The following is a 19,312-nucleotide window of genomic DNA, read 5'->3' as shown; positions in this document are numbered from 1 at the left end:
CGCGACGGTAAAAAAAAATAAGTGCTCAGCATCTAAATGCTGCTAAAGGGAATTTCAGCATTGTTTAGTACCTTAAAGACTACTATAACAATTTAAAAAATCTAAACTGCCCGGATACGATGATTCTACTCACCAATAATCAGTTTAAGACGGAAAAGAAGCATCAATTAAGCATTGACGACAACAAGTTCGAAATGAACGCTACAACAGCGAACCCAAATTATCTCTTGAACACTTCACGTAATGGAATATCTTACAGATTCAAGCCAACTACCACCAGTAACTGTGACAACTTTTTTGACAATTTTCAATTCTATACGAGTCAAGCCGCAGTTGACGATATTGAAAATGACGTTCTAGAAACATTTACTAAAAGCTTCACTAACCAAGAATTTGTTTCCGAGAAGTTTGTATTTATCATTAGATGGAGTTTGACTGAGGGTAAGAAGGGTTTGTTGGACAAAAGTTTTATAAAAACTTTAATAACTCTTCTCGTTTTGTCACCTTCGATGAAGAGAGTCGGTTTTAAAGTTCCATGTAACAATCATAACTCAAGACAGCCTAAACAAGGTACAAAATCTTTGGTCAGATTCTTTGAAAGAACAAGATTTAGCGGAAATCATCGACATCAATGTTAAGTATCAAATTACTTCTTCTAGCTGGCAGAAGTTTCCTTCGTCTGAAAAATCTTGTGGACAGTGCGGCAGCGTTGACAGTTCGAAACTGTTGTCTTTAGTATAGAATTGCGTGTCGAAACATTATTGGTACAAGTGACTGTGGTTTTCGTCAAAACACGAGTACCTTGTGCTGTTGACAAAAACACAGTTCTCTAAGGAGGTGGTCCCGATTCCTAGATCATGAAATACACTTACCGAAGGTGGTTGAGATAGTACCCACTTGTCTTGAGTACAGAAACATATTAATACAAAGTGAAACAATTGTAGACAGAGTGTAAGTTTTACGCTTACTGAACACATATCGACGACACTAATTTGTTTGTAAATGTTTGGTTATCGCTTATCAGCGTGGATAAGATTGTTATTGGAGTCAAGCTTCCAAGTTTAGAGTAGTTTAGGAAAATCAATACCCGATAAAATTAATCAACAAGTAGAAAGCGTGTCTGTGTGTCAATAAATTAAACACGCCATAGTATTACAACTGCACATGAATTTATTAGTTCAGAAATTAGTATCACAACTAATAACTACCCATTAGATCTAATTCGACATTCGAATGTCGGTCTCATGACGTTTTCTCGTCTTTTTGACTTTGTTTAGATACAACTGTTTGACACTCTTACTAAAGGCGATATATATTAAAAATAACACAAATCCCTGTAACGTTGCAAAAGTATCAAAAAGATAAATAAAAACCTTACTGTGTGACAATTCTCCCAAAAAGCCAAAAATCCAAGTCAATCCCAGAAAGAAAAAAAGAGACCCAATACGTACTAGATGACGAGACGAATCGTCAGGTCCGTGACGCTTCAAACTATCTTTTGTGTTAAGAATCGCATCGATAATGAACACGTAGATGACGAAATTATTAGCGACAACTATAGAAATGGGCCACCAAACCCCTAAATATAAAGCGGTTCCAGTAGGGTAGCAAATCCCTAATTTATTGTTACCATAGAAGTCACCAGATGCCAAGACACTCAAGATCACGATAAGTGGAAGCCCCCAAGCCATTAAGTTCATCTTTAACAAAAAATGTGTCGTTTGCTCATGACTATTCAGAATTAGTTTTTTATACTGGAGATGTGCAATAATAAACATCCAGCAAAACTGGACTAGAACGGAGTAGTGAAGAATTACGCCACTAGCCACACAGAAGGTATGATTATTTAAGTACTTTTTATTCGCGTGTGTGGAAACATAGAAGACCAAAATTTGAACCAAGCCGGAGACCGCAAAATTAAGCAAAAATTTGTTCGCACCTTTGGTCCTCCAACTTCTGTACAGAAACGCGGTCAAAAGTAGGGAAAAGTAACCAAATAGAGACAAAAGGCAGCACGCTGTGGTGATGAAGTCCAACGCTGGCGTTTCTTCATACGAATCCACCAGCAACAAAACCCCGAAATGCGTAGTGTGCCAGAAGTCGCACTGGACCCAAGGGGAATTCCGTGCATCAGTAGCGTATTTTTTCCAAAACCCTGCTACGTGTCGAGGTGGGTTGTAAAACCAGTACGAGCACTGCTTCTCCCGAGTTGTAGGTTTCATTCTATGGATGACTGACAAAGGTCCGGAATAGTTGGCGAGGATTTCGTGGAGAATGACGCTGTAGATCTTCCCCGTAACGCGATAATGGGAACTCTTTTTCGTTTCGATAAACAAACTGTCGTTGTAGAAGATGCTAACTATCACTTTGGCGTCGCCCTCCAACTGAGAGTTGAGTTCGGGGCTTAGCAAAACAGCACTGTCGAAATTTTTGTAGCGGGTTAGATCCGAAGGTGTTACTTTACCAGTTAAAATTTCCACTTCGCCGTTATCCAGAAGCACCAAGGCCCCAAAATCAGCATCCTGTGTGTTGTAGATCACGGTCACGAACTTGTCTTTCGTCACTCGACACACATTTTGACACTCATAATTCTGTAGAATTGTGTCAATGTTGTATAAAATGCTATCAGTTGCACTACGTTCTTTTTGACTCGTTTCTAGAACAGTTTTGTCGAAATTTTGCAAGTTGTTGATGGTGTCGCCGAGGAGGTTCAAATTGATGTCTTTGTGGGTGCGGATTTTCTGAAGGATTAGGCCAATGAGGACCACGTCAGAAGACACAAATCCCTTTGGTGTAGATGTGACTTGAGCAAGTCTTGAAAGAATATCGGAAGATGTGCTATTTGACTCTAGTAGTTCCTTCAAATCGTCTCCTGGGTTACCCTTTGGTGTAGATGTGACTTGAGTAAGTCTTGAAAGAATATCGGAAGATGTGCTATTTGACTCTAGTAGTTCCTTCAAATCGTCTCCTGGGTTACCCTTTGGTGTAGATGTGACTTGAGCAAGTCTTGAAAGAATATCGGAAGATGTGCTATTTGACTCTAGTAGTTCCTTCAAATCGTCTCCTGGGTTACCCTTTGGTGTAGATGTGACTTGAACAAGTCTTGAAAGAATATCGGAAGATGTGCTATTTGACTCTAGTAGTTCCTTCAAATCGTCTCCTGGGTTACCCTTTGGTGTAGATGTGACTTGAGCAAGTCTTGAAAGAATATCGGAAGATGAGCTATTTGACTCTAGTAGTTCCTTCAAATCGTCTCCTGGGTTACCCTTTGGTGTAGATGTGACTTGAGCAAGTTTTGAAAGAATATCGGAAGATGTGCTATTTGACTCTGGTAGTTCCTTCAAATCGTCTCCTGGGTTACCCTCAGGTGCTAGTATCATGGCGTAGCTTCCCACGGTTCTAAATTTGCAGATAAAGTGGGTCTTGGTTATACTTAAGTCACCATCCACCAACCACGAACCTTCAACTCTGGCGGTCACATTTCCATAGTTCCAAAGGGCGCATTTCACTTTTCTGTTACGCGTGTAAACATTATCAAACCGTTGAATGAGCCACACTGGAGTTTGGTAGACAAGTGATGACACGTCTATGTAGGTGTCAAGAATATTTAATTCATACACGTAACTAACATTTCCTAACTCAGACTTATCAAAAAAAAAACCTTGCGTTGGATAGTACTTCAACGCTCTTTCAGTCGTAAGAGTAGGATCGGAAGATGTGTTTATCCAAATGGCACTTTCTATCTCTTTTCTGTTTAATATGTCACTCAAAGCTGTGATATTTTGCAAAAATACCGTTTCTTCACCACCACTATTTGTTCTACACCATGCTGTAGTTCTCCAAATAATGAAGAAAATATTTTTGGTAATTTGCATAAAAACATCTTCAGTGCGACAAATGTTTTGAATATGACTCATCACGTATAGCCAAACATCCACAGCATGCATTTTCTGTTGTGACTCCACTATAATATCACTTTCAATATTCAATATGTTGTCTCCTATATCAATAATTTTGAACATTTTATCAACACAATTTGACGTTTCACTAAAACTGTACTCTTGCAATGTTTTTCCAACAATGAGCACATCGTAAGCCTTGAAATGTGCATAGCTTCGTGATATAATTTGCAATTCTGATATACCTTGATCTGGATCGCTGGCCTTTTCTAGCAACTGCTTTGTTACTGAAGACTTTTTGGGAAGGTTGCACTTTGCCTTAGCCCAATAGGCTCCATTGAAACTATCGTCAACACACGGTCGTTGTAAATCATAACCTTCCTGAGTGAAACAAGGTTCTGAAGGACTGGCTACAGTTCCTGCTCTGGTTTCATTCCAGATCACGTCGTTTTCAACCACTCTTGGACAGAAATCTACCTTTTGTAAACTAATTCTCTGGATATTTATGCTATCGGGTAAGCTATCACTTGGGCAGCTGTAACGGAGCTTGATCGAAACGACTTTATTGGTTTCATCCAAGTTTACAATTTTGATTATCTGGTATAAGCAATTGCTACTAAGTACGTATGACTTCATCAAGTTAGTGATATCAGAACTTAAAGGATTTATCTCTGTGGTATAGTTTAGTAAATATGTGGCGACAAAGTGATCCGGAAAGTTGGTACTCTTTGGGTTCACAAAAATTACATTACTGGTGAGAGTTTCTGAATCTGGATACGTAAAGACTTCGCACCAGTGGTGACCAGGTACATTTCCAAAAGACTCGAACTGGTATATGATAGAAGTGTCACCTCTATACATGATGTTTACCTGTGGATATCGATAGGGCAAACTTATAGGATCAGTATCAGTAAAACAAAAAACTAGAGGATCCTGACGTTTGTCGTCTGTCTGTAAGCCACTTGGCAACTCGACTGTCAAATGTAAAATATTGTCTTTAAAAACACTAAGGTATAAACTTGATGACAATCTCTCTATGTTTTTCTGTGTCAAAGTGCACGATACTGATCCCTTTGACAAAATCCAACCATTTTCAGTTGACACCACGTAGTTACTGTCATCGTCAAAAGTAGCTTCAGGAGACCAAAAACTATAATCAAGGTCTCTCATGGAGTTGTTCCAGGCAAAAGTACCATTGACAGTTTTTCTAATCCCGATACCACAACTTCTATCTCGTGCCATTAATGAATAGATATTATTTTCCTGTGGATCCAGAAACTCGGCCTCTTCATATTCCCCGAGGGAGAACGACTCTCGCGCGCAGACACATTTCGGGTTAGTTCGTTGAGTAACTTCGACACAGTTTGTCTCACCACCGCACAAAATACTCCCGGCATTGTGTACTTTTTCGTACAAGCATAAACCCACATGTTCTTCCTTACAGGAAACAGCAAACACCCTGGAGGCATTGTACACAAGACAATCTTTTCCTTGAAGTTCGCCTTCGTAACGAATGCGACCTCTAAATTCTGTTTTGTAGCTTCGGGTATGTTCCACCCATTGCAGAAACCCAAGACCGTTGGTGATGTTTCTCTGAACCGGCATCCACACAGCACCGATTTTGTCCCGTTTGATGATATCCTCGACGTGCGTGAAATTCATCGACCGCACGTTTGTGAACGGACATTTTGGCGGAAATGGCGACTTTTTGGTGATTGCGTAACAGAAATCGCTCGCGTCTACGAAGCCCCGTGGACATTGTGGCAGAGTTTGTGGATTGAAGTTGTCTTTCTTTGTGCAAAATTTCGTGGTGAAGCATTTTTCGTACAGATGCTTTTTTTGTTCGTCGGAGCAGGAGAATGAGCTGCGGGCAAGGTCACAATTCTGAGAGGCATTTAGATTTATAGTTAGGTGAAATGGGAGACTTACTGGTGTCACTGCTTGTGGTGTTGTACATGTGGTGAAGATGTAGAACACTAGCAATAGTTGTAATATCATCTTGCGTCGTCAGTTGTGGAATTAGGAAAGCGGAGAAGATTAAAGTTTTGGTAACTAGTTTTTATCAGTTTCATGGTTAGACAAGATAAGATAATTTTGGAAATGTGTGTACATCAGTTCGAAGAGCCGGTGAAGGAGATATTTATTGGAAAGGGTTGGGACAAATCTTAAACAAATTTGTTTCTTAAATATAACGAATTTATCATATTGATTTAATTCTGCTCGAGTTCAGTGTAAAATTTTCTGCAAATGAAAAATCAAAATCTGTTTTAAAAAATTCTAATATTAATATGATTTATTGGTGAGCATAAATATGAACAATAAATACAAAATTATTTTTTTCTGTTGTTTCCTTATTTAGTAATCACGTTGATAATAATAAAGTATAAGTATTGATTTTTTGCTTGCCAGGGAAAGTAGATATGCAACGTAATATTCAATCGTGCGTTGTGTGCAATATATATCTCAGTCAATAATTTAAACGGTAACACAAGCTGTATACTTTCAGCAACATGTCAGAAGTCATATAAACCCACTTTTTTAGTACGTTTATACAAATTTGTTTCTATTTATTTTTTTAATTAGTTTTTCAAAATTCCGAAGGTTTTTCCTGCATCATTTTTTTCTCTTTTAGATTCTGTTAAGTAAATTATTAAGTTGTTATTTCAACATTACAATTTTTAAAACAGGTATTTTTCACAATCACATTAAGGTATTATTTAGTGGGTTGGTATTCCTGACGTCACAATGTGGTATAATTCAAATTTGACAGATAATTGACATTTGTCACCGTATTTTTTACCTATGATGAGAAAATCTGTAATGTAAATTTATATTTCGCCTCAATTCCAGAACGAAGTGGGAAGAATGAGAACAGAAATCTTATTCTTTTTAATTTATATCCTGACCTGACCTGACATTTATCAGAGCTCGGTGTGCCATCATTCGACAGCATCTTTCATAGCATACGTTCTGTTTTTGAAAAATGGTGGGATGCGTTCAGATGCAAGTGGTGGACTCCAAAGTTGGAAAAGTACCGCTAAATAAAACACAAAATTTATGGAGGACACAAAATTATTTATTCCTCCACTGACAAAAAAAAGCTGCGTGCGAGGGTAACTTGTGACGTGCCCCTCGGGCTGCCTGGAATCGGAATCGTTTTTCAGCTCAAAAAAAAACTGTAACTGGATGCAAATACACAAATTATTACAGGTGTGTGGCGGCAAATTTAAAATTATGGCAGTCAACAACAGCACAACAAAAATATCTATAGGGGCGTTCTAGCACAAGCGGAGTTTGGGGCTCCCGGTTGGAGCTGTTCTCCCCCGCGACGGTGATTCTATCTATCGCCCTACCGCACAGCACACCTCCATGACGAACATGCCGTGCTATCCAGGCCGTTACGGTTGAAAACTAGTGGTTGGAACTCACGGCTATAAATAAGCTGACAGCGTCACACCGTCCAAACCGTTGCCCTGACATCTATACAGAGCCTGCATCCCTTGTACAGATGGCGCGATAAATCCCGCTAGCTTCACTAGGAACCGCGCCCTCCGCTTCTGCTACGTGTTTCGGTGTTATTTAACCTCAATTCCATTTTACATGTTCAATTTCTATGACTCTGATATTAACGACGACTGAATAAGTGTTAAAGTTTCAAAAGAGCAATAAAGAACAATTAAATTCGCCATACAATCTTATGAACTTTTAATCAACAAAATATTTACAAAAAACTTAGCAAAGATTTATAAAAGCAAAAGATCTGGTGTGAAATAAACTTATGAAAATAAAATATTACGCGAGGTTAGAAACTGCAGAGCATGAAAGTTTACGTTCAATTTAAATTAAACAACAAAGAAAATTACTGAAATTAAAATGTATCGGTGATGTAATCACTCTTTAACGTTGCAAGGAAATAATACCGATGATAACTGCCTAAAGGAAGAAATTATTTTAACCGCCCGCCAGTTCACGGTATGAATTTTGTTAATTTCACTACCGTAAATGAACTATTAGCAATCTTGCGTCAAGAATTAAAATGAGTTATAATGTAACACTTAAGTATATGCACCCAGAAACTTATTTATAATTAGACAAAAAAAAACTAGTCCTGACTAAGTGAATTTCATGAAAACTCATAGCAAATGTCTGTTAAATTATGTTCGCACCAGTTAACGATTAAAAATCCTAACCTTATCGGTGAATTTACAAACAATAAAACAAATTTGCAGCATGTGTTGGCGTCGATTAAAAAATGTTTCCGATTAAAAGGCCGCAAGAATTTGCTGAGCGTATTGGGGACAACTGTGACATGCCCAACGCCTATTTTTACCGATTTTTTTGATTGAATTTTTTTCTCAAATTCGAGTTATTCAAATGCGATTTCGCGCCGGGGTTAATTAAATTCAGCGCAAAAATTTGATTCAAATTCGGTCACCACTATCTTCTCAACAGAAAAAAAAACTTGAACTCATCGATAATAATAATGGACCCGATTAAATATCTTTTTTAATATACTGTTAAATAATCAAAACACTTTAAATAAAAAACTGCGATATTAAGATATCATTGAAAAATAAGTATGTATTATGTGGACTTATCTTTAATTACAAGAATGGGCTTATCAGTCACGTTACGTGTATATAAGACGCGGGAGGTTGCAACGACCCACCAAATCGATATCAACATCTAGTACAATAATTAGTACGAGCACTTGTTCAAGTATGCGTTATAAATTGTAGAACATCCAAGAAGTAAACCACAGTGAAATAATCTGTAGATTTGAAAACAACATCTTTGTGGTAAGCATTGATACAAAATAAATTAACTAAGTTGATTAAAAGTAGCTGAAGGCATAATTAAATATAATTAAAATTAACTATCGTTAGCAACGTGAAGTGCTACTTAGTACTGTAAGTGCTAGGAATTACTTAAGTTAAATTTATGCTTCTTTATGTTTTATTCAAGTTATGTTTTTATTATATTTTCTATTTATGTTAACACACTTGTTTATTTTTTGCAGACGAACAAAAAAAACTGGATCCAACATGAGCTCACACATCAATAACCCTTTTGCGGTACGTTTTTTTTTATTTTTTATTGTCGTTTATTTTTAAAATAAAGAAAATTTTGTTCATCTATTTTAAATCAGTAGCATCAGTACAACATGTAGACGGTAAAATTGGCGCATTTACATTTATACTTTTTTTTTTTAATTTATGGTTTTCAACAAAAGTACTTCAAAAATCAAGTACTTTTCACGTATAGTTGAAGTAGTGAGTAAGAAGATTGCTTTTAGTACTTTCTATTGCAGGAAATATCTTTATATCGGTACTGAAGCTACAGATTATATTTATAATTAAAATAATTTAATAATAAAATTTGTAAATGTGTAAGATTTAAAAGATGAAACCAAAAGATAATACAAACGTCCGAGCGTTAGCTATCGAATCCATCGCACGACTTGCCAGTTTCATGTTTTCTCGACGTTCATGACCCCTAGAGTACGATAAAAATGGTCTCCCGTTTCCGTCGGTTTGTCGTCTGTCTGTCCGTCTGTCCGTCTATATTGATTTATATTATAGAGATAATCCCCGAAACTACTCGACCGATTGTTGTCAAATTTTGTATTTATATTAAGAATATCATGAACCAAAATTTGATGACGTCATCTCAAAGAATTCTATTTTAAAATGATTTAAATTTTTACAATAATATATTCCTATACTCGTGGTGTACGAATCTGCTTTGAGTTTTTTTCCTACACATCTAAATTTCAAAGTGTTACGTTGCAGTAATTACCCAAGGAAGCAGCACTCTCTGATATTTCTCTTTTTATTTTCAGGAATTTAGCAAACGAGAAGGCACGACCGACAAAGGTAAAGACTACGAACATCTTTACGTAGCATATGTACTTTTGAATTTAGTTATGGATGAAAGTGTAGAATATTTTTACGTATCATCCAATGACGAAAATTATGGAGTTTTTGATGACGTAGTGATTCACGTAAAATACGTCGGCAAAGAAGCTCAAACGTTGGCAGTGCAACTGAAACATTCGAACGAGAAAAAAAATAAAAAAAACGCCATAAACGTTGCAGATTTGTCTAGTCCTAACCGGAAAGACTTTAACATGTATAAATATCGTGAAAACTACATCGAGACCGCTAAAAAAATCGGTCATTTTAAGGCGATTTTATTGACTACCCGTTCTTTAAATGTAAACGTAAAACAGCTGGACATCGACAAAGAAACAGTAACTGTTCAAGCTGAAATGAAGCAAGACGACTTTATAAATAAATTGCTAAATACTTCAGCTCAATCAAACAATTATTCGTACGTCTGTACACCGACAAATCCATCCTCCGACTTCTTCAAAAACTTTCATTTATACACTAACCAAGCCAACGTTAGTGCTCTTGAAGCGATAACACTAAAATTGTTTCAAGACAGTTTTGACGCCCAAGAATCTGCGTTTAACGAGTTTAAGAACGTGATAATTAGATGGAGTATGATTGAGGGGCCCAAAAACACGTTAGACAAGACATTTGTGAAACATATTGCCCTTACTGTTTTGTCGCCTTATATGAAGACAATGCCATTGTCCGACAATAATTCAGTTAACAATAATGGACAAGCATTTAAAGAGGCCGTTTCCGGGTTTAAAATAACAATAGTAAGCCAAGATTGTGGTAAAAAAGTTGCAGATCTCTGGACTAAACCTGCAAAAGATAAACTTAACGACAAAGGATTTAAATATCTGAGTACTCTTGTGAGCCCTTTAGATGACACAGCAGAAATCAATGATGCACACAAAAACAAAATCTTCTGGCTTATGGGTAAATCTCCTTTACTTGTAGACGAATGCGCAGAAGTTTATAAAGTGGCAAGTTTATTGGAAATCAAGAATATTGTGGTTTTGCGTTCTGCAAGAACAGAAGATTCAAAAAGGGCTATGCCGAAGGGTGTCCTGCTTGAAAAACTGTCTGACTTAGCAGAGAAAACAACACTATATAATAGAATTTTGGACACGTTTACGTACTCACTAGAAGGTCAAGCAGAGACTACTTTAAGGAAATTGGTAAATGTCGATAGCGAGATAACCGACTTGATTACTACAGACAGACTCGTCGAAATGATCAATGGTCCGACACAAATTGGGAAAGAAGCAGATGAATTACCATCTTGCCACATTTCCAGGACTTTAGCGAAAGTTACCGTCAGCACTGCCTTTCTACAAAACGTTGAAGACAATTTAATTATAATTCACGACGTAAAGGACAAGGAAAAATTTATCAAAAAACTGAAAAATGTTAACAAAGGCGACAATGGAGAAATAACTTTTGGTAACAATACTTCCAAGACTAATGTAATGGATATCGTGGACTCAGAACCGGACTACGAGGAGTTTGAGAAATATGCTCGTACCACAACCAAAGCGAACTGTCATCAGTTTAGATATCTCGAAATTGATCAAAATGAATCATGTTTGGAGTGGATAAGAAGTCAAAAACATGTGAGTGAACTCTCCAGTTTCAGAGTAGATCATCTGTATGAATATTCTAAACATGAATCAAAATTATTTGGTAAAATCGAAAACGATATAAACGTGGTGTGTGCTAACGCAGGAATGGGTAAAAGCACACTGGCAACAAGCTTAAAAATCGGCAGTTGTTCGTCAGTATTGACCCTTATAATAAATGCCAGACAACATGCTCCCCGCTATTCAAAAATGGAAGAAAATATCGAACAGTTTCTAATGGCCACGGTGTCCGGTTCGTACAAGGATTCGTCGGAAGAAAAGATTTTCCGAAAATTTATCCAGAAGAAGAAGATGCGCATCATTTGGGATGGCCTAGACGAAGTATCGGATGCAAATTTCGCAGCAATTTTGAAAGTTATAGAAAAAATCGCTAAGAGTGGGTTCAAACAGTGGCTTACGTCCAGGAAAAACCTGAAAGATGAACTAGAAGAAAAACTGAAAACGTTCTCCATCGAAATAGAAGCGTTCAACGAAGAACAACAGCGGGAATATATACAGGAGAGGTTGAGTTTTTCGGACGAAGAAGCGGCAATAGCATTCGAACAAGTTAAACTTTGTGTACCTTTTTTAGACAACAACCTGTTAGGAGTTCCCTTGCAGATATTCCTTCTGACGGAGTTCCTGCTTTCGAAACCAGACGTAAAGTCGTTTCTTAATCAAAACAATGAAATAATCACGATCGTAAAGTTATACGATACTTTTGTTGACCAAAAGTATAAAATCTATTATACTGAAAAACGTAATATAGATTTAGACATAGACGAAAATAGGAAAATATACGGCACTGAAAAGCAGTCTAGAATTGATAGTTACGCAAAAGCAGCATTTGATTTCTACATCGATCAAAAACCTGAAAACGTTTGTAGTATAATTTTCTGCTCTTCTCGCAGTAAAGATACTCAATTTTTAGAGCAGATTAAGAACGATAGGGATCCTGTAGGTCTGATAAATAAGGTGAACAGTGATCTTGAACCGGAATTTATTCACAACTCATACGGTGAATATTTTGCAGCCGTCTATCTCTATAAGAATGACCCTAGAAGAAGTCGTGATCAGAATTTTATTTGCAAAGAGAAATACAATAATATCAGGCTTTTCCTAGATTTGTTGTTATTCGAGAAAAAAGGTAGTTGTTTAGCAATACTTTATAAAAGTTATAAACTTTTGCCACAGTGTGGTTCTACGACCGCTCAAAATCTTTCTGAAGAATTACGGTTGTCGTGTGCTTGGAGCAAAAAATATCCACTTTTAAAGTCATTGAGTATTTCACAAGACAACATTACCGAATCAACAGATACCGGAGATACCTTAAATTACCAAAAGATTCTAAACCGTTTCAAAACTATCCAAGGTTCATTGCACATTTGTGTAAAAAACTTAATGCTTCTATTACCCTTTCTGATACCAATGTATAATAGTAGCGGGCATTCTTTTTACAAAGAACACTTGGTTACAATTCTGTTTTATGTAATAAAATTCGATTACGCGTTCATCTTTGCTTGCAATGAAAATATCGATTGGTTAAAAAATATTCATAAAAGTATCGATTCAAAAGCTCTCGTATCCTTAATAATAAAATACCGTTCGTTTAATTGTTTGGAACAACTTGTGAAAAAGAAGAAATACGCAGATGCACTATTAAGTAACGTGATTTCACATAAAAAAAAAACGAACAAGGAAGACTTAAAAGCCCATTACTATTTGTTTTCGCGTCTAAATAATGCTGCGGAATCTGTTGGGTCTGTACATGCGATATTTAAAGACAAAACACCCGAGGAGATTCAGAATTTGCTTGACGTTATCAAAGTAGACGGTAAAGATGCTCTTGGTCGAATGCCAGTGCATTACGCGTGCGAAGTGGGAGATATTAGAAGACTTAGGGCGTTGGTTTCTAAAAGTGCAGATCTAAATGCTTCAGATAATGAAAAAAAGAGACCTATCCACTATGCTTGTCAAATTGATAATTATAATATTATTAAGCTGCTGGTTGAAAAAAAAGTTAAATTAAATGTTCAAGACTCTCTAGGTCGTACGCCTCTACATTATACTTGTAATACAGGAAATTTTAAAATTGCTGAATTTTTAGTAAACCAAGGTCCGGATGTCAATGTTCGGGATAATGAAGGCAAAACACCATTACACATTGCGTGTCAGAAAGGGCATAGGTATATTGTAGAATTACTGTTAAGTAAAAAAAGTGACAGAGATATTGTAGATGCTAATGGCAAGAAACCATTAGACTGTGTGCCCCATCTTGACAATCCCTATATTTCGGCTATAAAAAAAATGTTAAGTGAATAAGTTTTGTGGTGTTTAGTTTTTTCAAATTACATGAACATATACATATTCCTTACCAGATAGTTTCTTTATTTTTATGTATTTGTTTACAGCTGTATGGACCCTTTTAAACAATTATGCGTTTATTAACTAATTTAAATTGTAACAGTTAAGTTTTACTGCATTGTATCAAAATACTTGTAATTTATAAATAAACAATAGATATTTTAATAAAGTTTGTTTATTTAGTGAATTTTGTGTAAATCAGAAGTAGCATATTGTTACGAAATACACCCTTACGCCGCCCCAGTACGACGCCTATGGCGGTCGAGAGCCTTCTGGACGTACGTGGGTGAATCATCGCTGTTGTCGACGGCCGAGAGGCGGGCGCATAAAGACAGGTCTGGAGCGTCTCGAAGCGGCGTCCAGGGGAGTCTCGAAGCGGAGTCGCGATGGATGTTCGTGAAGGATCTCGATCAGAGACTATGGGTTTAAATAGAGGCGACCGTAGGTAATGGAGGCATTCATCCAGTGAAGACAGTCGAGAGCGCCGGAATAATTTCTGTACATATTCGTCGCAATAGATAGTGTTGTAATTCGACCTGAAGAAATAAATTTTTTGAGTTTTACCAACACCCGATTTATTATTCGTCCGTCAATCGTAACACTGGTGTCAGAAGTGGGATTAATTGTGAAATAAATCGGGATTCGAATTTGGTTGGTGCTACTAGGGGAGACCGGAACAAAGTGAACTTTCGAGAAAATTCTCTCCCGCGGTAAGAGTGGAATAACGGAATTAGACTTTCATCACCTGACATTGGCTTCGAGAATTGATATCTGTCAAGGCTCTAGAAGTTTCTAGAAGAAAATTTTATGCCGACTACCACAAGAGCGCAAACAGCCAACATGGAGGAACAACTGACAAAAATGATGAAAATGTTGAGCGAAAATCGAAGAATAATGGAAGAAAGTAGAAAAGAAGATCGAAGAATAATGGAAGAAAATAGAAAAGAAGATCGCAGAATAATGGAAGAAAATCAAAGAATAATGGAAGAAAATTTAAAAGCTATGCAAACTACACTTTTGAACAGCCGAAGCGAAATCCTCCAAGTCGTGCGAAATGAAGTGGACGAGGTGAGAAATGAAATGGAAAACAAGATCAAGGAGCTCGAAGAAAGGTTGCAAACACCACGACCTACAATTGCGACCCCTGCAGAATTCAGTCCGGTGAGAGTTCAACCCCCTATTTTCGATGGGCAGACGTCGTGGACTACTTATAAGAAGCAATTTGAAGTTGCGGCCTTGTCGAATGGCTGGAATGACCAACACAAAGCGACCGCTTTGGTAGTAGCACTACGAGGTGCGGCCCTGGAGATTCTACAGACATTATCAGAAGAGAACCAGAGGGACTATACCGCCTTGACGACCGCCCTCGAATTGAGATTTGGAGATGAACACCTCCGGCAAGTTTTCGTAGCGCAGCTTAAATCTAGGATTCAGAAGAGTAGTGAATCTCTTCAGGAGTTTGCGGCTGATGTTAAACGTTTGGTACACCTCGCCTATCCTGAAGCTCCGCAAGACTTTCAAGACAGACTGGCAGCGGAAACCTTCGTAAACGGCGTAAGAGATAGTGAGGTAAGAAGAGTCCTGCAAATCTCCGGGTTCAAGAAACCATCCGAGGCGCTGATTCGAGCGTTAGAAGTGGACGCCGCATACAACAGTTCACCTCGTTCCAATGTTAAGATACGAGGCATTGGGGTTGAGGGCGAAGTAAACCCTATTCAAGAGAGTCTCGACAAAATGAGCGAGAACTTTGAGAAATTCACCCGCGAAATAATTGCCGAAATCAAGACGGACAGTTCTAGACAACATGGAGGGCGCCTAGAATGTTACAGGTGTGGGCGTCAAGGGCATGTTAGGAGGGATTGCCGTGTTAGATCGCCAGGGCCGATGAGGAGATCGCAGCCGCGACCTCGTCTACATCAGGAGCAGGAAAACTAAAGGCAGTCGGTACCTCGGGGCGCGTACTGGCTGCTAAAAGAGAAGCCCCAACAACTGTAATGGTTAGAAGTATCGCGGGGAGCGTCGATAGTCCGACAATCAGCGGAAAAATCAATGGACGGGAATCGAAGATCATCATCGACACAGGAGCCGAAGTGTCCCTTACACGCAGATCCAGGTTACAAAATTGTCAGATTAAATCAGTATGTACCGCCACGAATGTGAAGACGGTCACGGGAGAAACAACACCGGTTCTGGGTACAGCGGTGGTGAATGTAGAGCTCGGTCGACTCCGAATAAGGCATGAAGTTCTGGTGGCGGAAATCGCTGACGATTTCATTCTGGGAATGGACCTAATCAGCCGGTATGGTTTAATGATCGATCCAGAACAGAAAATTCTGCGTTTTGGAGCCGAAGAATTTGTGCTGGGACGTCCGAATGTGGAAGCTGCAACGGTCAGACTAGTGGTCTGTCAGACAACGAAGGTAGATGGTAATGCAGAAGTCATCGTTCCCGCCAGAGTAGAGACAAACCCCGGATACAGTTTGGGGATGGTGCAGCCGGCAAGTGACTCGACCCACAAGCTCCTGATCGCGAGCACCCTAGTCAAAACCGACCGTGACATACCCATACGTGTGGCAAACGTGTTTCCCAATGCAGTCAATATTAGAAAAGGGGAGATTATTGGAATGTGTGAGCCAGTCGCCCGAGTGTTGAACTGCGAGGAAGAAGACGTTGAGAATGAGTCTAAGGACGGGGATACCAAAGGCTTGGAGGTCAACTGGGACCAGCTGTCTGCTCGTGAGAGAAAACTGGCCAAAGGACTCATTCGTAGGCACCGTAATGTCTTCGCCTCAGAGGAGGAACCATTCGGGAAGACCAACATCGTAGAACACCGAATAAACACTGGTGACACGCAACCGATCCGTCAGGCTCCTCGAAGACTACCCCTAGCCAAACAAGAAGAAGCTACAAAACTCGTGGACAACATGTTGAGAGATGGGGTAATTGAAGAATCCAACAGCGCGTGGTCATCTCCAGTAGTCTTGGTTACCAAGAAGGACGGGACTACCCGATTTTGCGTCGATTACAGGAAACTGAACGACGTCACGAAGAAAGACAGTTACCCCCTTCCTCGAATAGACGATACCTTGACGACCTTATCCGGCTCGGCGTGGTTTTCGACCTTGGACTTGAAGAGTGGCTACTGGCAAGTAGGCTTGCACCCGGACGACAAAGAAAAGACTGCGTTCTCCACCGGAAGTGGCCTCTATCACTTCACCGTTATGCCCTTCGGATTATGTAATGCGCCAGCAACATTCGAGCGGCTGATGGAGATGGTGCTGAAAGGATTGACATGGAAGACCTGTCTGGTATACCTCGACGACGTCATGATTATGGGCAAAACGTTTGATGACCATCTGAAGAATCTCGAGGAGGTGCTAGAACGAATGGAAAACGCTCGTTTGAAACTAAATCCCAAGAAATGCTCACTCTTCCAGAAACGAGTCGAGTTCCTGGGCCATATCGTGTCGGAGAAAGGAATAGAAACCAACCCGACGAAAGTTCTTGCTATCCGGGATTGGCCCATACCAAGAGACAAGCATGAACTACGAAGCTTCTTGGGACTCTGCACATATTACCGACGATTTGTAGAAGGGTATGCCGACATCGCAGCACCGTTACACCAACTGACGGAGCAGAAGGCGACTTTCAAGTGGAGCAGTACATGTAAGATGGCCTTTAAGAGACTGAAGACGGCTTTGTGCACCAGCCCCATTTTGGCTTACCCCAGGGACAAAGGAATGTTCGTCCTCGATACCGATGCGAGTAACTCGGGAGTTGGGGCCGTATTGTCGCAGATACAAGATGGGGAGGAAAGGGTTATCGAATATTTTAGTAAATTACATTCCAAACCAGAGAGAAATTACTGTGCCACAAGGAAGGAACTGCTAGCCATTGTCAAAGCCGTCAACCACTTCCACAAGTATCTATACGGACAGGAGTTTCTGATCAGGACCGACCACGCTGCCCTCTCGTGGCTACTGCGTATAAAGAATCCCGAGGGCCAAGTAGCGCGTTGGCTGGAAAGACTACAGCAGTACCACTTTAGGATCAAACACCGAGCGGGTCGACTTCACAACAACGCTGACGCTTTGTCAAGACGTCCGTGTGGAGAGTGCAAACACTGCGACAGGATCGACGCGGAAGGAGGGAACCTGCCCGTTCGTCGGACGATTTTTGAGCAAGATGAAGAATGGACAACGGCGCGGTTAAAGCGTGAGCAAGAAGCAGACGACATAATCGGACCAATACTAAAGTGGAAGGAGGAAGGAGTCGAACGACCCGGCTGGGCAGAATTGTCCGACCAATCCCCCAGTTTAAAAGCATTATGGGCCCAATGGGATTCCTTGGTCATGGAAAATGGGCTCTCGAAGCGAAAGTGGGAGAGTCCTGATGGGCGTACCTCTAAGACGATGCTGGTCCTCCCCAAGGTAAAGGTTTCCAAGGTCTTAGAGGAAGTTCATGCCGGAACATCTGGAGCCCACTTCGGAGTGAACAAAACTTTGTCGAAAATCCGGGAGAGGTTTTATTGGGTAGGTCATCGTGACGATGTCGAAAGTTGGTGTCGCAAGTGTACGACGTGTGCGGCCAGCCAAGGTCCTCATACCAGGGCGAGGGGAAAGATGAAGAAATATAATGTTGGGGCACCTTTCGAAAGAATCGCCATCGATGTGGCCGGTCCGTTCCCTGTAACAAACGACGGCAACAAGTTTATCCTGGTGGCTAGCGACTACTTCAGCAAGTGGCCAGATGCCTATGCCATTCCAAATCAGGAAGCCGTCACGGTCGCGAAAGTACTGGTTGACAATTGGATCAGTAGGTTTGGCGTCCCCTTGGAACTTCACTCAGACCAGGGACGCAATTTCGAATCCAACGTCTTCCAAAGAGTGATGCAGCTACTGGGAATACGTAAGACAAGGACAACGCCACTACATCCACAGTCCGACGGCATGGTGGAAAGGTTCAATCGGACTATGGAGCAACACCTTTCGAAAGTGGTAGAAGAGCACCAAAGGGATTGGGACCAGCACCTTCCACTATTCCTGCTGGCCTACCGCGCAGCTATCCACGACACCACGGGCCAAACACCTGCTCACGTTGTATTTGGGAAGGAACTGCGGCTGCCCTGTGACCTAGTCTTTGGATTGCCATCCGAAGAACCAATGGAAGTACGTGACTACGTGGACGAACTGAAAGAGAAGTTGGTCAACGTGCATGAACTAGTGAGGGGCCGGATCAAGATTGCCAGTGACCGAATGAAGACCCGTTATGATGTGAAGGCCAACTGTGGCGGATTCCAGGAAGATGACTTAGTGTGGCTGTATAACCCCCGACGGAAGAAGGGACGTTGCCCAAAACTGGCTCCTGACTGGGAAGGTCCATACACTATCGTCACTAGAATAAATGACGTAGTTTATCGGATCCAACGTGGACCAAAGACGAAGATGAAGATCGTTCATCTCGATCGACTAAAACGGTACGAAGGAAACAACGAAGACGCTTCCGATCGGGACGATCGGATTTGAAGAGG

The 19,312-nt window shown here is 40.0% G+C and overlaps 2 protein-coding genes across 3 annotated transcripts; one reads left to right on the top strand and one right to left on the bottom strand.

Moving 5' to 3' along the window:
- Positions 1–1,147: 1,147 nt before the first annotated feature.
- Positions 1,148–5,916, bottom strand: LOC135124212 (uncharacterized). The gene is made up of 2 exons (XM_064049120.1): positions 5,829–5,916; positions 1,148–5,783 (listed from the first exon to the last, which is right to left on the bottom strand). The coding sequence occupies exons 1-2, from the start codon at positions 5,895–5,897 to the stop codon at positions 1,218–1,220; spliced, it is 4,635 nt and encodes a 1,544-aa protein (XP_063905190.1). The 5' UTR covers positions 5,898–5,916; the 3' UTR covers positions 1,148–1,217.
- Positions 5,917–8,589: 2,673 nt separating this feature from the next.
- On the top strand, positions 8,590–13,834 carry LOC135123980 (uncharacterized). Of its 2 annotated transcripts, XM_064048841.1 has the most exons (4): positions 8,590–8,698; positions 8,920–8,974; positions 9,742–13,604; positions 13,655–13,834. In XM_064048841.1, exons 2-4 carry the CDS (start codon positions 8,945–8,947, stop codon positions 13,659–13,661), a joined length of 3,900 nt encoding a protein of 1,299 aa, XP_063904911.1. In that variant the 5' UTR covers positions 8,590–8,698; positions 8,920–8,944; the 3' UTR covers positions 13,662–13,834. The 2 variants fall into 2 exon arrangements, with proteins under 2 accessions (XP_063904911.1, XP_063904910.1); XM_064048840.1 differs by having other exon boundaries at positions 9,742–13,834.
- Positions 13,835–19,312: the final 5,478 nt, after the last annotated feature.

This window comes from Zophobas morio, unplaced genomic scaffold, assembly GCF_036711695.1.
Source record: "Zophobas morio isolate AGI-343-1 ecotype UQ-CSIRO unplaced genomic scaffold, CSIRO_AGI_Zmor_V1 ptg000007l, whole genome shotgun sequence".
NCBI lineage: Eukaryota > Metazoa > Arthropoda > Insecta > Coleoptera > Tenebrionidae > Zophobas > Zophobas morio.
This window is presented reverse-complemented; position numbering and strand designations above follow the sequence as displayed.

Excerpts from the sequence above, each read along its gene's own strand:
- LOC135124212 (XM_064049120.1), bottom strand. The coding sequence starts at position 5,897 with ATGATATTACAACTATTGCTAGTGTTCTACATCTTCACCACATGTACA. Across the intron at positions 5,784-5,828 it reads CACCACAAGCAGTGACACCA|AATTGTGACCTTGCCCGCAG; the intron begins GTAAGTCTCCCA and ends AATGCCTCTCAG.
- LOC135123980 (XM_064048840.1), top strand. The coding sequence starts at position 8,945 with ATGAGCTCACACATCAATAACCCTTTTGCG. Across the intron at positions 8,975-9,741 it reads ACATCAATAACCCTTTTGCG|GAATTTAGCAAACGAGAAGG; the intron begins GTACGTTTTTTT and ends TTTTATTTTCAG.